Consider the following 18,180-nt stretch of genomic DNA (forward strand, 5'->3'; position numbering starts at 1 on the left):
ATAGCCAATTCCAATATTCTGGGTATTTTTCAATTACAAGTGGATATTGTGTTTGTCAAAGGATTTTTTAGCATCTGTGAAGATAATCATGTATTGCGTTTTGCTTAGATCTATTAATATGTTATATCATATTAATACATTTCCTAATAGTGAACAAATATTGCATTCTTCTTATAAATCTCACTTGATCATTGGGTATTATTTTCTTCTTGTGATGTTGGCTTCTGTTAAAAAGGTTTTATTCTAGTTTTGCATAAGTGATATCAGTCTGTAATTTCCTTCCTGTCTGCAATCTTTATCAGGTTTAGGTATTAATGTTAAAGAGAAATTTCAAAAGTTCCTTCATTTTCTAGGCTCTGGAGAAAGTTTTATATATATCACTGGGGCTATCTTTGGTCTTTGGACATTTGGTAGAACTCTGTGATCTAGGATTTGTATTTGTATGTTTTTTTAAAATACCATTCTCTGTTTTCTTCAATGGAAATTGACATAGTTAAGCTTTCCATCTCTACTGTGGTCACAGCAATCTATAACGTAGTCTCTTAAAAAATTTTTGAATGTATTCTGTTTCAATGGTTATTTTCTCTTTGTCATATCTTATTTTACATTTGTTTCCTTTTTCCCTTGATTAAGTTGACTAGCAGTCCATCTATTGTTTTTTCTATGCTCTACATATATTTCTATGCTCTTCAATACATTTGCTTTTAATTTAATCATTTTGTTTCTTACACTTGCTTTGAATGCACCATTTTTTTAGCATTTTAGTTAGAAACTTAATTCCATTGTTTTCCATCTTTTATGGTTATGAATTTATTTATTTGTGTATATTTTAATTTTCCATTGATTCTTATTTAAATATGTCCCATTGATTCTGATTTATATTTTCTTATTAATTTTTAGAAACTCTAATTTTAATTATAATTTTCTTTTTCACTCACAAGTCGTTTATTATATGATTTTTTTCATTTTCAGGTTAAGGTGCCTGAGTTTCTTTATATTGTTATTAGTTCTACAAAATAAAAATCTGAGCACAATAATATTTTAAATAGTATATTTGAGTAAGAAGCAATTCATGAATTTGGAAACACCAAACTGAAAAAGGTTTAGTGTTCCAACGGCAAATTTTCAGAAGCAGGTAGTTATGAATTAGAAGGTGAGTATAGAAGCAAATAAATTATTTGATTGGTTGCAATTACAAAATTCCCTTTTTTGGTTTATCTTTTTAGTCCATTTTCTGCTGCTATAGCAGAATACAACAAACTGAATAATTTATCAAGAAAACAGATGTATTGGCTCATGGTTCTGGAGGCCGGAAAATCCAAGAGCATGATGCTGGCATCTGGTGAGGATTTCATCCCATGGAGGAAGGCATCACATTGGGAGTGTGCAAGACAGAGAGAAAATGAGGACCAAGCTTTATTCTTTTATTAGGAACTCACTGTCTCAATAACTAATCCACTCCCACAATAATGGCATTAATACATTCTTGAGGGCAAAGTCCTCAGTATCCAATCACCTCCCAAAGGCTCCACCTCTAACATTAAATTTAAACATGAGTTTTAGAACATTCAAACTATAGCATGGTTGGAAAGTGCCTAAATAACCAAATGTTAACTGACTGCTTATCAATGGCTGAGGTTGTATAACATAAGCATTTGTCAGAAATGACCCTAGTTAAATTTTCCATATGTTTGCAATTTAAGCAAGGTTAGGGCTATTTTCATTGTTTTTATTGTTTCTGAGACAGGGTCTGGTTTTGTCACTCGGTTTGGAGTACAGTGGTGTAATCATAGATTACGGCAGCCTCAAATACCTGGGCCCAAGAAATCTGGGCCCAAGGGAGGTGCCAAGATGGGAGGATACCTTGAGCCCAGGTGTTTGAGACAGGAGTGATCTGTGATCATGTACACCACCATGCCCAGCTAACATTTCCCATTTTGAGGGAGAGATGAGATCTCATTATGTTGCCCAGACTGGTGTCAAGCCCCTGGACTCAAGCAATCCTCCTGAGCTGGCCTCCTAAAGTGCGGAAATTACAGATGAGAGCCACTGCATCAACCGGTTAAGGCTATTTTTAAAGCCCAGTTGGTTTTGCTCAGGAATTTACAGGCCTAGTACCTATTTTAACTTTGCATTAACAATTCGCCTCTTTTGGTCATTCTCTCAGCAAGCTAAGAATGTGACCAAATAGCATAACATTAATCTCAGTTACCACTATTGATGTAATTGTTGGAACAAAGAGTCAAGTAGATGTTGTTATCATCAATAGGTTCACTAGGGTTTAGAGTCATATAACTACCATCAGCAATTCCATAGTCAGTATTGGTTTCCTTGAGTTGTCTGACCATGATGGAAATCATCTGACATGAAAGGAACTGCTGGAAAGCATTTAAAACCCTCGAAAGAATACAACACATGGAGTAAGAGGTAAACACAATAACTATAAAGAGAATAATAGCCAAGGATTGAAAAATTCCTCTGAGCAAAGATTCCCAGGAGCCAAGATTTAACCAACTGAATAAATAATTGCAGAAGGATGCTTATCTGATTAAAAAAAATTATACTTGTATTTAAGATCTTTTAAATTGAAGGCATATCTGATTTGTTAACATAGAAATAACACTTTTCACAATTAGGGCAAAAATTCCTCTCAAGCGGTTAAAATATCAATACAACTACTATTTTGGAGTACTATTGAGGCCAAATTATTTATGCCAGATTGTACTATTTTAAGATAATTCAAAGTATCATTTGAACTTTTTTCAAATGATACTTGCTGGAATATTAATAAGCATGTTTTCAATTCAGAGACTGCCAACTGAGAAAAAAATAATTCTTACAAAATAATGAAATCTGGAACCCCTTTGTATAATTGGGTTTGGAAGATCATAAGAGGCTCATTTGTGAGGGGTCCCTTTACATATGAATGACACTAAATTAGTTTGACTTGCATTTAAAAAGTCATATCTGGTCATTTTAAGTAGGAGATAGCCCAAACCACAGCATTCAGATTATTTATGTAGAAAACTTTTATATATGTTGTTGCCACACACAATGAATAATCCAGTACTATTAAAAGAAAAAGATCAAAGTGCATCCTATCACCCACCAGTTGGAGGTGATACAAATGTCATGGTTTTTCGTTGTCATATCTGCATCTACATATTGCCAGGCTAAACATGTATGGTTTAGATAGGAGTAGAAACAAAAAACATTTTATGAATTTGATAAAGTAACCCATGTATGCCATAACCAACTAAGAATTATTGATTTCCTCCTCAAATATGCTTTAAATATTGATACATCCAATAAATAAGACTATCATTTATTTTATATAGTGGAACTAAAGAAGCATTCCATTTGCCTTTAGAGTTGCCATTAAACCCATATCTAGTTTTGAGGAGTTGTCTGATAATACGGTTGAGGGTATCATGGTCATGTTCTGATTTTATATCTGTGTCATTATATATAAAAGTCTAGTCTTCATTATTTATGTAAAGTCAAAGTATTTCATTACAGGAGTGTGTAATATAGCCTAGATTAGGTCCAGTTCCATTAAGGTTTTCTATGCATGAAGATAAATTACCAGTAATAAAATCAATAGCTATAGGGTGTCCCTTGTTTCTATTGGTTTTTCCCAGTGACAAGTCATTTGAGCATAAATATGCCTGCCAAAGTAAGGATACCAAACTTTTTCTAAATCCAGCTTCCTAAATTGCTCACCCAAGTGTGTACTGGTGCAGGTTCTAGTATTCATGGTGGTTGTGCCCATTCATCTAGATGACTACATAGCCAGCAATTGCTTTGACTAATGAAAGTAGCTATATTTTCAACAGTAGACTATACAAGATATGCAGTATAAATAGTAACATTTCCTAAAAAATAAGAGTTTGAACATTTTTTGTTAATGTAAAACAGAAACAAGTTTTATTCAATGGAGTGGAGTCAAATGGACTCTTGTTCCCCCATATTGGTAAAGCTGTCTACTTCATGATGTCATTTGCTTCTAGGGAAGGCTCTCCTTTGCATAGCCTTAATTTTAAGTCATCTGTATTTAACAAGTACAAAAGTCTAAGGGATTTCTCTTTATTTGAGAGACATTGACCCAAGGCTCAAGACCCTGAGGTTTTGCTGCAGTGTGTGTGGTAAAAAGAAACAAATATAGTATCTTCCAGTGATGCTCAAAGGCAGTTTTTCTGTGATGTTATATCCAAAAAGACCCAATCTCCAGATTCCAGATAATGAAAGGCCTGATCACTGTTGGTAAATGGGTCACAGAAACCATCTTTCATTTGGTGAAAATATACTTTGGAATAATGCATCAAGGTCTTGCAGTATTGAGTCAGATTTAACAAGTGCAGGAAAAACATGGTGTTCTATTATAAATGGCATAGGTATTTCATTAATTATTTTATCAGGAGTCAGTTTGTTGTACCCATAGGAATTGATCTAATTGCCACTAAGGTCAGTGGTAAAACTTTTGGCTTGGGTAATTCAGTCAACTCTGTTAGCTTAGCTAATTTTAGTTTTAAGATTTTAGTTTTAAGATACCATTTGCTCTTTCAATCTTTCCAGAAAACTGAGGATGATGAAGGCAATGTTAGTGTCATTGCATTTGTAAAATCTTATTTAATTTTTTGATAATCTGTCCAGTAAAATGGTATGCCCTATTGCCAGAAATTTCTTTAGGGATGCCCCACAAAGGAAACAAATATTTTAATAGTTTTGCTACTGTTGTGACATCATTCTTTCTGCAAGGAAAAGCTTCAATCCCTCTTTAAAAAAAAGGCACTTAATCACAAGAATATATTGATATCCAATTGAAGTTGGTGATTGAATGAAATCCATCTGCAGATGTTCAAATTGTCCAGCACATGGTAGAAATATGCCACTGGAAATCTTCAGGGTTTTTTTTAGTATTATGAGTCTAACCAGTCAGACATTGGTTATAAACCATTTTGACTGCTTTAAAACAATCACCCCATAAGTTCTTTTTCGTAATTTGAACCGTTTTGTCTACTTCGTGATGGGTTGTGGAGTAAAGAAACTTTAACAGTAGCAATTTTAGGAACTCAGGAAGCATGAAATGGTTGTCTAGGCCTTCAGTAAGTCCCATTTAACATTTAAATTTGCATCATTTTATATGCTATTTTTGTTGTTCCAATTCAGGTGCACAGCATTTTTTATTGAACAAATTATCATAAGTAATCTGATTTGGATGAATTTTATGAAGTTCATTAAAATTGAATATTTTAACAATTTTAGTGCTCTATGACCTGATATGAAAGCCTACTAATGCATTTCTTTCATATTCAGGTTGTCTTACAAGTATGAGCATCAATGTCAATAATAGCAACCTATGAATGTAGCAGAATAGCTGAAAGAAGTTTATCCTATTGAACCCCATTTTTGGTGGGGTTCCACTGGAAGTGAGAAATTCTCTTTGTTTCTGTAATATTCCAAAATCACAGACAACTCCAAAGGCATATGTAATATCTGCATACATATTAATCGATTTATCTACAACAAGCCTAGTAAGAGCATATATTTCTGCAAGTTGTGCTAAATAAAATTGTGAGAGTGTTTCATTTTCTATTAGTTCATGTTAATTAGTTACAGCGTATCCTTCTTCATATTTCCCTTCTATAATTTTTGCATAAGATCCATCAACATAAAGTATTAATTCAGGATTACCTAGTAGAGTTTCCTGTAAGTCAATGTGAAGAGTCAATAGTTATAATGTCACACTTATAGTCTTCTCCATCTTCAATCAAAGGCAGCACGGTGGTGGGGTTAAACAGAATATAATATGTGAGATGGAGATTAGAAGATAAAAAGAGATGGATTTTACATATTATTAGTCTACTTGAGGAAAAATGTTAGGTGTAATTGCAATTTAATAAGTTTTTGACTGCATGTGGAACTTGTAGGTAAAGCTCATTCTCTAATACTAAGTGAGATTAGGTTTCTAACAATCTAGTTGCTGTGGTCACTGCTTTTAGACAAATTGGATATGCTCTGGCCACTGCATCTATCTGTAGGGCATAATAACCAATAGGTTAATGTCATTGTTCCTGACTAAAGACTTCCAAGGCTTGATGATCACATTTGTGAACAAACAAGGAAAAAGTTATTTATACTTGGGAGCCCTAATGTTAGAGGTTGTTGCAAAGCTCAAAACCTTTTAATTGTCTTTGAGTTGTCAGACTAAGGAACCCTTCAATTATCTTCACTTTTTCAGGTGAGAGGGAAGTTCATTCTGTTGTCAGACTATGTCTTCAGTAGTGGACCTTTTATGAAGAGAACTGAATTTTTTCCATAAAGGCCATATAACCCTTGTAAGCTAACTGCTGTAAAAGATAAATTGAATCTTGATAAAAGAAGATAACAGCAGATCATGAACAAATTGAATTAGAGTGGAATTTCTAGAAAATTTTACAATTGACAGGTCTTAGTGTAATGCCTGAAAGAAATAAGATGGAGTTTCAGTGAACCCCTGTGGCATTACAGTCCAGGTACATTGCTGACTTTTCCAGGTAAAGGCTAACAAGTGTTGGCTCTCCCAACAACTGGAATACTAAAGAAGACGGAGCAGGACCGCCTGCGCCGCAGTTCGGGGATCCAGTCGAGGGGAGAAGAAAAAGGGGTGCCTGGGAGCAGCCCCTGGCTCCCTCCCCTGGAGGCACAGAGGGTGGGGGCCTTGGCAAATGGCTTTCTTGCTGGCCACTTGCGGAGTGAGTAGACCCCGAGGGTCTGGGAGAGGGGCCGGCCCCTACCCCTGAGTCCCCGGGGTCCAGGCAGCAAGGCTGGGTCGTGAATGTCGTGCTCACCCTGCCTCCTCCCCGCCGCCCCCTGGGGATTTGGATTCAGGATTTGTTCCTAGTGTCCAAGATTTTGGTAAGAAGCTTAGAGAAGCTGATGCTTACCTACAAATCTTGATTGAACAATTAAAGCTTTTTGATGACAAGCTTCAAAACTGCAAAGAAGATGAACAAAGAAAGAAAATGGAGACTGTCTAAGAGACAACAAATAGCATAGTAGAATCAACTAAACACTGCATTGTGTTGCTGCAGATTACCAAAGACCAGAGTAATGCGGAGAAGCACGCAGATGGAATGATAAGTACTATTAATCCCGTAGATGCAATATATCAACCTAGTCCTTTGGAACCTGTGATCAGCACAATGCCTTCCCAGACTGTGTTACCTCCAGAACCTGTTCAGTTGTGTAAGTCAGAGCAGCGTCCATCTTCCCTACCAGTTGGACCTGTGTTGGCTACCTTGGGACATTATCAGACTCCTACACCAAATAGTACAGGCAGTGGCCATTCACTACCGAGTAGCAGTCTCACTTCTCCAAGCCATGTGAACTTGTCTCCAAATACAGTCCCAGAGTTCTCTTACTCCAGCAGTGTAGATGAATTTTATGATGCTGATGAATTCCATCAAAGTGGCTCATCCCCAAAGCGCTTAATAGATTCTTCTGGATCTGCCTCAGTCCTGACACACAGCAGCTCAGGAAATAGTCTAAAAGGACCAGATACCACAGAATCACTTAATTCTTCCATGTCCAATGGAACAAGTGATGCTGACCTTTTCGATTCACATGATGACAGAGATGATGATGCAGAGGCAGGGTCTGTGGAGGAGCACAAGAGCGTTATCATGCATCTCTTGTTACAGGTTAGACTTGGAATGGATCTTACCAAGGTAGTTCTTCCAACGTTTATTCTTGAAAGAAGATCTCTTTTAGAAATGTATGCAGACTTTTTTGCACATCCGGACCTGTTTGTGAGCATTAGTGACCAGAAGGATCCCAAGGATCGAATGGTTCAGGTTGTGAAATGGTACCTCTCAGCCTTTCATGCGGGAAGGAAAGGATCAGTTGCCAAAAAGCCATACAATCCCATTTTGGGTGAGATTTTTCAGTGTCATTGGACGTTACCAAATGATACTGAAGAGAACACAGAATTAGTTTCAGAAGGACCAGTTCCCTGGGTTTCCAAAAATAGTGTAACATTTGTGGCTGAGCAGGTTTCCCATCATCTACCCATTTCAGCCTTTTATGCTGAGTGTTTTAACAAGAAGATACAATTCAATGCTCATATCTGGACCAAATCACAATTCCTTGGGATGTCAATTGGGGTGCACAACATAGGGCACGGGTGTATCTCATGTCTAGACTATGATGAACATTACATTCTCACATTCCCCAATGGCTATGGAAGGTCTATCCTCACAGTGCCCTGGGTGGAATTAGGAGGAGAATGCAATATTAATTGTTCCAAAACAGGCTATAGTGCAAATATCATCTTCCACACTAAACCCTTCTATGGGGGCAAGAAGCACAGAATTACTGCTGAGATTTTTTCTCCAAATGACAAGAAGTCTTTTTGCTCAATTGAAGGGGAATGGAATGGTGTGATGTATGCAAAATATGCAACAGGGGAAAATACAGTCTTTGTAGATACCAAGAAGTTGCCTATAATCAAGAAGAAAGTGAGGAAGTTGGAAGATCAGAACGAGTATGAATCCCGCAGCCTTTGGAACGATGTCACTTTCAACTTAAAAATCAGAGACATTGATGCAGCAACTGAAGCAAAGCACAGGCTTGAAGAAAGACAAAGAGCAGAAGCCCAAGAAAGGAAGGAGAAGGAAATTCAGTGGGAGACAAGGTTATTTCATGAAGATGGAGAATGCTGGGTTTATGATGAACCATTACTGAAACGTCTTGGTGCTGCCAAGCATTAGGTTGGAAGATGCAAAGTTTATACCTGATGATCAGGGCAGTAGGCATAATTCAGCAACAAACAATCTTCCTTTGGGAGAAACCTGTTCACTCCCTTCTAATTACAGTTGTTCCTATCTCAGGGATACTGGACTTTCTGACGCAGATGAACAATTAAGGGGAAAAGCTTCCCTTTTCCCTCTGTGGCAGTTACGATTTTGACTTCAGTCCTGAGAAAAACTTCAGGTTTTGAAAAACAGATGATGTCTTCTCCTTTTCCAAACACCACACGCTGAAAGCATTTATAAATCCAAGTCTGAAACTCTGCGCTCTAGTACTGCTGTTAAGATATACAACCTGTTTCTTAGTTCATATAATCTCGGGATACATACACACACACACATATATGCACACATACACATATATACACACACATACATATATATAAATATACCTGATGCCAGATTTTTTCATAAATATTCTGCCTACTGTAAATATGGGTTCCTCTGAGTTGTTTTAGAAAATTAGCGCAATGTATTAAAATCAAGTGTTAGGAAATTTCATGGTCTTACCTACAATAACTTTTATTTTGGAATTGAACTATTATTAAATTGTATCTAATCCTGGATTACAGTTTAATTAATTATTCTTAGTGCTTAAGGCTTCATAAAGTAATTTTTCCAAAAAAAAAAAAAAAAAAGAAGACGGAGCAGAGTTGTATCACCATGAACCATTTAGAATGTGTAGGCACATTAGATAACAAAGTGTTAGGATTTGCAACCACAGAAAACATGCATACCCTAATTTTATTTATTGTATATATGTCTTGAGCAGATCTCTAACTCCATCCATTCGATTGTTTTGTTTTTGTTTTTGTTTTGTTTTGTTTTGTTTTGTTTTGAGACGGTGTCTCGCTCTGTCACCCAGGCTGGAGTGCAGTGGTGCCATCTCGGCTCACTGCAAGCTCCGCCTCCTGGGTTCATGTCATTCTCCTGCCTCAGTCTCCCGAGCAGCTGGGACTACAGGCGCCCGCCACCATGCCCGGCTAATTTTTTTTGTATTTTTGGTAGAGATGGGGTTTCACCGTGTTAGCCAGGATGGTCTTGATCTCCTGACCTCATGATCCACCCACCTCGGCCTCCCAAAGTGCTGGGATTACAGGCTTGAGCCACCGCGCCGGGCCCCATTTGATTTTTTAACTAGTAAAATTGAAGTCTTCCAGGGAATAACAGAAGGAATTGTAAGTCCTTGTTTTATTAGATCTTCCACAATAGGTGAAAGCCCTTAAATTGCCTCTGACTTTAGTAGGTATTGGGGCAATTTAGGCAATAGCTTAGAATAGTCTATTTGAACTTTCATGTTTAGCACATTTAATTTTCTCTATGTCAGCTGAAGAAGCAGCCCACACATATTTGGGTACTTCAGAGAGATATGATTCTCCCATAAGTTTTGGTTTCAACATTATAAACTCCTGTTTGTAGGGAACAGAACAATTCAGGTTCAGGAGGGCCAAGAAACTCTAGAAATAATTATCCTTCTGAAGAGAATGTTATGCTCCTCTCAATTAGGAAAGCATAGCTCATCCCAGTAAATTTACTGGAATGGTATTACATAGTAGGAAGGCATGCCTTTCTGAGAACGGCCTAAGAGTCATTTGGACTAATTTAGACACAGGGATTCTCTGAACTTAATTTGAAAACGCTACCACAGAAATATTTTCTTTACTCCAAGAGATTTGTTGATTTAGTAGGCTGGGGTTTAAAGTGGATAAGGTGGCTTTGGCATCCACCAACACTATACATAGTTCCCTGTTGATTGAGATCTTAGTTTCCCTATGTTTATTTAAGGATATTATGAGAATAACTTACTGGAAAATCTCTTGTAGCCCCATCTGTGTTGATTATTGTTTCAAGAGTCAAGCTCTCGGGAATTTCATCTAATGCAGAAACAATCTTTTCATTGTTTTATTTCAGCATTTGATTCTTTTCTTGTTCTAAAGTGCTCTCAAAATATTCAGCTATGGGGACTGCTTCAGTCATATCAGTGACTTCCCATTCAATCTTATGGGTTGTTTTTTTTTTTATTTTGTTTTTATCAGGTCATGCAGCTCTGGTCAAAGCCAATTAACGAATAGAGCCATAAGAACCATTTCAGTTCCATCAGGAAATACATGCTGCTATATTTTAAGACCAGAGTGTTTAACAACTAAGACTTCCAATTTAGCCCTGAAATCAGAAAGAAATGTATCTCTTTTTTCTATTTATATGATTTAATAATGTACCAGTCAATCTTTTCTGGGAAGACAATGGGAATATCTTCTATAAGTTTTTCAGGCATCTTATGAGACATTTCTAGAAGTGTCTCTTGAAAGGTCATCAACACTTTCCTGAGGCTTATCCCATCTCCCTGTAGTTACCTATTGATTTTCTTCCTCAGGTTATAATATCATGTGCATAAACTGATTCAAATCAGGGATCACCAGGTCATAGCCCCTATGAAGATTCTAAATTCCTCAGTAATTCTTTAATGGATTTTCTCTAATATTTGAAATATCTTTTGTTATAGCTCTGAGTTTAGTTTTTGACCAAAGAGTAAAAGTAGTTACACGAGCCAGATCCGGCTGTTCTGAAGATCTAGCTTTATAAGACATTAAGCTAACTGTCCTTTTCTCATTATTCTCAGGGCAAAAGGATAGTTGAGCAAAAGAGTTAGTAAGTTCAGGACAAGAAGATAGATGAATAAATGGGTTAAAGGTTCAACATAACCTTTAGAGAAGGTAGAGGAGGATAAAGGGAGAGAAATGCTCATAGATACATAAGTTACCATATAATTTCATTTATTTTCACCCTCAATTTGTTGTTTAAGCTTTAGATGCCTTATTTGTCTTTAGTAAAGAGTCTTTTTAGAGAGTCAATTTTGTAATCCGAAGTCTTTTAGAAGACTCTATATTCATTACAAAATGCATCCCATTGATACTGGGGTATTCAAGATTGCTTCCTTGCCAATGGATTCAATAAATGAATACTTTTATCTCAAATAAAACTTCTCCACTGCAACTCTAAATCATCTCTGGCAAGGTAGGTACAACCATGTCTCTAGAAAGGTGCAGGTTTTGAGTTCATAATTTTTGAGCATAAAATTAGCTAGCATTCCAGATAGAGAAGTCCCTGACTCCTTAATGCTTATAAACCCATCACACTCAGTCCTTCTAAGCTTTTACCTACCCAATGCCTCCAACTGGAACAAGTTTAGTTCCTGTTGAATACTCAGTTCAATCTGCACACCAAATTGGAGCAAATTTACTCAAACTCAGAAAGCTCAGGATGTAAAATGTGGAGCACAGAATAAGAAAGACACTTATTCAGGAACTCCGGTTGCAGCAAGAAAGCAGTGGGCACAATGAGCTCCATGTGGACCTTTCACCTGGCTCCATGATACTCCCAGGAGTCACTGGGGATTGGCTTCATATCTCATTTCTGCCACCAAACTGTAAAAGAAAACTCTTAGGCATAATACAATTTTAAAGAGTTTAAGTAAGAAGCAATTCTTGAATCAGGAAATGCCAAACTGAAAGAGGTGTAGTGTTCCAATGACAAGGTGTCATAGACAAGTATTTAGAGGGTGAATGGTTGGTTGTAGTTACAAAATTGCCCTTTTTTTGGTTTACCTTATTGAAAAGTCTCTAGTCACATAACCACATGTTAGCTGGCTGCTCATCATTAGCAGGATTTTGTTTCTGTCTAACATAAGCATTTATTAGAAATGTCCCACGGAAAGTTCCACTTATGCTTGCAGTTTAAGCAAGGTTCAAGCTATTTTTAAGGTCTATTTGGTTTTGTTTGCCAGGAATTTCTCAGGCTTGGTCTTCATTTTAATTTTACTTTAACAGTTCCTAGTTTTATTCTATTGTGATCAGTGTGTGCTGTTATAATATTTCTACTTTATAGAACTTACTACTTTTCTTAAATTCCCCACATATGATTATATTTGGTGACAGTTCCAATATTCTTAAGATGAATGTGTGTTTGCTATTATCAGGATGTACACTTCAATATGTAGCCATAAGGTTGTCCTTATTGATTATGTTGATCAGGTCCTCTGTATTCTTACTTGCTTTTTTGGCCACTGATCTGTCTTGTACAGAAAGTGGAATTTAAAATCGTTCTTATATTAGTGTATTTTTATCTATGTAGTTCCTGTAATTTTTTATTTATGAAGATAATTACTATCATTTTGTGTATATAACTGTTATATAATTATTCTAAATTATTGGCTTTAGCATTAGTAAAAGCATCCTTTGTTGAATGTGATACTTCTTAATGCAAATTACACTTTGAAATCAGCAAAACAATGTCTACTTTATTGTTTCTTTTTGCCTAGTATATATATTTTCCATGGTTTTATTTGTTAGCCTTTTTGTATTATTCTTTAGACATGTCTCTGGTATACAGATTATAGTTGGGTATTTCTTTGCTAGACAAATTTGAAAATAATTTTCTTTTTAATAGGTGACTTCAGCCTATTCATATTTATTAATATAACTGATATACAGAATTATTTTAAAATTTTCAAGTTAAAAAATACCTTAGTGATCATATAGCTAAAAGGCCTACTAGAAGTTTTAGTATGTTACATTAAAGTAAGTGTAGAAATTGAATCAGACTCTCTCTGGACTCCCAAAATTCTAAATAAGGATGATAGAACCCCTTATGTTTTGGTAAGTGCGTGTGTGTGTGTGTGTGTGTGTGTGTGTGTGTGTGTGTGTATCTGTGTGTGTTTCTATGTATGTGTGTCTGTGTGTGTGTATATTTTCATACGCATCTTTTGAGCTACTCTACACACACACACACACACACCCCTCAATAATATGAGCTACTTGGCTTTATGTACAACCTCCACCTCATTATTCCACATTCTGCTGCCACGTGCATACAAACATCACTAGAATGCCAGGCACATGGTAGGTGGTCCGTAAATATTTGCTGTATTAATTAATAAATACATAAATAACCCAGAGGAAGAGCCCTCTTAAAAGTTAATTATATTTATTAAATTATGTGCATTCATCTCTCCAATTGCCTGTGGAGTAAAGTTATAGATATATACAATGTATTTATCTTTCTGGTTTGGGTGGAATATAGTCTAATTGTTTTAATGCATCCTCTTTTCATGTAATATTTTCTGTTTGTAATGGTTTCTAAGGTCAGACACCTAGTAACTATCCGGCTATGAACAGTCCAGCTTATTAAACTGCACTTTCTGTGTTTTTAACTTTATCCCAAAATCATATCTCATTTGAACAACTATTTAAACTGTTGCCTGAGAGCTTCAATAAAAACATTTCTACCACACTTGGCATACGATTCAGATTCCAGGCCCAACCCTACTATATTGACTAGCATAATTGCTCTTTTTAGGGAACCAAGGGAATTTGAAATAATGTTGATTTATTGGCGCCTTAGAAAAGCATTGGTATCACAGGCTTATTAGTGCAACTCCCTGGCATGCTTTCTCCCAGTTTCTGGTGTTCTGATTTAGTTTCCAGAAAGAATACGGAGGTTTTAACTTTGAATTTGGATCATTAATTTCACTAAGTCATTTGGACAGCAGGGCACTTAAAGCTTCCTCAGCAATTTGAATGAAAGAAAACTTTGAAAATGCCTCAGTCGAATGCTTCCTATTCTAAACTGAAAGCTTTCATTAGAAATAGACTACACTGTCCATGGAAGATTTATGAGTATATGATTGAATCATTAATGACAGATATGATGATAATATGTGCAGCTTTCCAAAATGCATAAGTGAAAAGCATCATTTTTATTTTCAATGTGCCATGCATATATCATCAATTTAATTAAAATTAAAAAACATGCTTGTGAAGGAATTGCTATAGTATTCAAGTTAGGTGTTCCTATGAATACTTAGAGGAATTAAAAGTTATAAAAAATAAAGCAGTGACTGAAAACTATTTGGGTTATCATTTTTAAAAATAATTAAAATATTTTGCTATTAAAAATAAATATTATTGCATTGTTTAAAATATTTAGAAAATACTGATTGACAGAAAAAAGAAGAAAACGTCTCAGCTGTTTAAGATTTTGGTATTAAAAACTTGTAGAACTTTTTAATAAACATATATGTAAGGGCCTTCATAGTTTGTTTTAAATTAGAGTACCCACATCCATATTCATATCAGGGTGGACATTATTCATGTTTTGACTGCCCAGTATCAGCACATTTTTTTCTATATTTGAGGGATTCCTTACCTTGTAAGTACTAACTAAAGGCTGATCTTGCCTGCGATTATTTGGCTGGAGACACTCTCCTCACTTTCCCAGATTTTTGACTAACATGTTTAGAAAGGAGTTCCTAAGCTTAGCTAATCATCATAGTTCATCCTAGAGCTACTGACATCAAAGGAAGTTCTTTCTTGCAACAACAATAAAGGCAGCAGGTCCTTCACTTTTCTACTGATTAAAATGGTGGCAATTCAAGCTGCAGTGTTTTAAAATGAGGATGTGTGAGTCCCTAAACCTTGTTTTCCTTTCTCAAGATTGTTTTGGCTGTTCTTAATCCCTTCCATTTTCATATAAATTTTAGTATTAGCTTGTCAAATTCTTCAAAAAAAATTCAGCTGAAATTTTGATAATGTTTGTTTTGAATCTGTGGATTAACTTGGGGAGTGTTGCTATCTTAATAATAACTATGTCTTCTGATCCAGAAACAAGCTTTGTTCCACTTATCTAGTTTTTCCTTAATTTCTTTCTACAATATTTTATAGTTCACAGCATATAATTTTTTCACTAGCTTTGTTAAATATATTTTTAAGTGTTATATTATTTTTAATGCTATTGTACACAGAATCATTGCAGATTGTTCACTGCTAATATATATACAGATAATTGATTTTTGTATATCAATATTTTGTTCTGCAACTTTGTTAAACTCATTTATTCCATTTTTTACTAGTTTCCTCTGAAATTTCTAAATATAAGATAATGTCATCTGAAAATAGATAGTTTTATTTATTTCTTGTTAAGATGACTACCTTTTATTTTCTTGCTTAATTATTTTGCCTAGAACTTCCATTACAATGTTAAAAAGAAATAGCAAGAGTCAATATCCTCGTATTTTTTATGATCACTCAGTCATTCCCCATTAAGTATGATCTTAGTCCTAGATTTTTGTAGATGCCTTTTATAAGGTTGAGGAAGTTTCCTTCAATTCCTAGATCACTATTTTTTATTAAAAATGTGTTGGATTTTGTCAAATGCTTTTCTGTATTTATTGAGATACTCATGTAGTTTTTGTCTTTTGATACAGTGTATTACATTGATTTTCAGATGTTAAAACAAACTTGTGTTCCTGGGGTAAATCCCACTTGATCATGGTACATCATTCTATTTACATGTTCCCTGGATTTGATCTGCTATTTTTCTTATGATATCTTTATCTGGTTTAGGATAATACTGGCCTTATACAACAAGCCTGTGCTTTTTTTTTTCTGGGAAATGTTTAAAGTACCAATTGAGTCTCTTGATTTATTAGTTATAGGTCTATTCCCATTTTCCATTTCTTCTTAAATAAGTTGTGGTTGTTTTGTCTTCTTAGGAACTTGTCCATTTCTTCTAAGTTATCTAGTTTGTGGGTACACAATGGTTTGTCATATTCCCTTATGATCCCTTTTACTTCTGGAAGGTCAATAGTGCCCTCTTTCCTTTCTGACTTAGTCCTCTACCTTTATTTTCTTGGTTAGTTTAGCTTACATTTGATCAATTTCATTGATATAGTCAAAGAACTGATGTTCAGTTTTGTTGATTTTCTCTTTTGTTTTACTATTCCATATTTCACTAATTTCTCCTTTAATCCTTATTATTTCTTTCCACCTGCTTGCTCTAGCATTAATGTGCTCTTTTTTTTTTTTTTGGTGTTCAGTGTCTTAACATTAAAGGTTAAGTTTTCTATGTGATATCTTTCTACTTATTAAATATATCCAATATAGTTATACATTTCCCTGCAAGCATGACTACTTTCACTGCATCTCATTGCCTTTTGATTGAAGTGTTTAATTCATTTGCATTTAGGATAATTTCTCATAAGTTAGAACATGATCTTCTCTTTTGGTTTTATTTTCTATTTCGTTCGTGTCTTCTTTGTTCTTCTATTCCTTCTTCAGGGTTTTCTTTTAGGATAAGTGAATATTTTCTTGTACAATATTTTTATTCCTTTTATAAATTTTTATTTATTAAAAAATTTTAGTGTTTCCTTTGGGGGTTACCATACATATCTTATCTTACCCTAATCCTCTACAAATTTTTACTAATTTAATTCCAATGAGATACAAAACATTGTTACTATATAGGTCTATTTCTTCTTCATCCTTTATGTAATATTATTGATATACATGCTATATCAGTATGTGCTACACATCCAACACTGTGTTGTAACAATTATTATTTTATATAATTTTAATTTTTTATAAAGCTGAGAGAAGAAATAACATCAAGCATATAATTGTAGAGTTTGTAATAATAATTTTCTTATTTACCATATCTGGTTTTCTTTACTTGTTCCTGCGAATTCTAGTTACTCTCTGGTGTCATTTCCTTTTTCCAATATAGCTTTGCTCTCACCCACCTCCTTTTGCTTTTATTGCCAAATATTTTACATTTCTATATGTCACAGGCTCAACAGTACAATTATATACACATTACTTTATATAATTGATAACTAAAGAAATTAAGAGATGAAAGGAGATGAAATGTAATTATACAGTCTAACTGTCTACATAATTACCTTTACCAGTACTCTTCATTGCATATGTGTGCACACGCATGGATTTGAACATTTCTTTTTAGGATCATTTGCTTTCTGAAGAACTTTCTTTAGTATTTCTTTTTCCTTTTTTTTTTTTTTTTTTTTGAGACAGAGTCTCGCTCTGTCGCCCAAGCTGGAGTGCAGTGGCATGATCTCAGCTCACTCCTACTTGAGCCTCCTGAGTTGCTGGGATTACAGGTGCGCACCACTGTGCCTGGCTAATTTTTGTATTTTTAGTAGAGACAGGGTTTCACCATGTTGGTCAGGCTAGTCTCGAACTCCTGACCTCGTGATCCACCTGCCTCGGCCTCCCAAAGTGCTGGGATTGCAAGTGAGAGCCACCACGCCTGGCCTCTTTAGTATTTTTTGTAAGGTGGATTTGTGAGCAACAACTTCTTTTAGTGTTGCTTTATCTGGGGATGTTTTTATTTGCCTTAATTTTAAAACCTTGTTTTGCTTTTGCTTAATATAACATTCTTGCTTAAAAGTGTATTTTTCAGCACTTTGAATATGTCGCCCCAGTGCCTTCTGGTATCTATTATTTCTGATGAGAAATTAACTATAAATACTATTGGGGTTTCTTTTTATCTGATATGTTATTTTTTCTCTTGGTACTCTCAAGATTTTTTCTCTCTT

At 35.1% G+C, this 18,180-nt stretch overlaps 1 protein-coding gene across 1 annotated transcript; it reads left to right on the forward strand.

Annotated features, from left to right (window-relative positions):
* Positions 1-6,592: 6,592 nt before the first annotated feature.
* Positions 6,593-9,355, forward strand: LOC100461525 (oxysterol-binding protein-related protein 9-like). The gene has a single exon (XM_054524574.2). It carries the CDS (start codon positions 7,116-7,118, stop codon positions 8,748-8,750), a length of 1,635 nt encoding a protein of 544 aa, XP_054380549.1. The 5' UTR covers positions 6,593-7,115; the 3' UTR covers positions 8,751-9,355.
* Positions 9,356-18,180: the final 8,825 nt, after the last annotated feature.

The sequence above is a fragment of the Pongo abelii genome, chromosome 9 (genome assembly GCF_028885655.2).
Source record: "Pongo abelii isolate AG06213 chromosome 9, NHGRI_mPonAbe1-v2.0_pri, whole genome shotgun sequence".
NCBI classification, from domain to species: Eukaryota; Metazoa; Chordata; class Mammalia; order Primates; family Hominidae; genus Pongo; species Pongo abelii.

Bases quoted from the DNA above. Each gene is read 5' to 3' on its own strand.
- LOC100461525 (XM_054524574.2), top strand. From the start codon at position 7,116: ATGATAAGTACTATTAATCCCGTAGATGCAATATATCAACCTAGTCCT.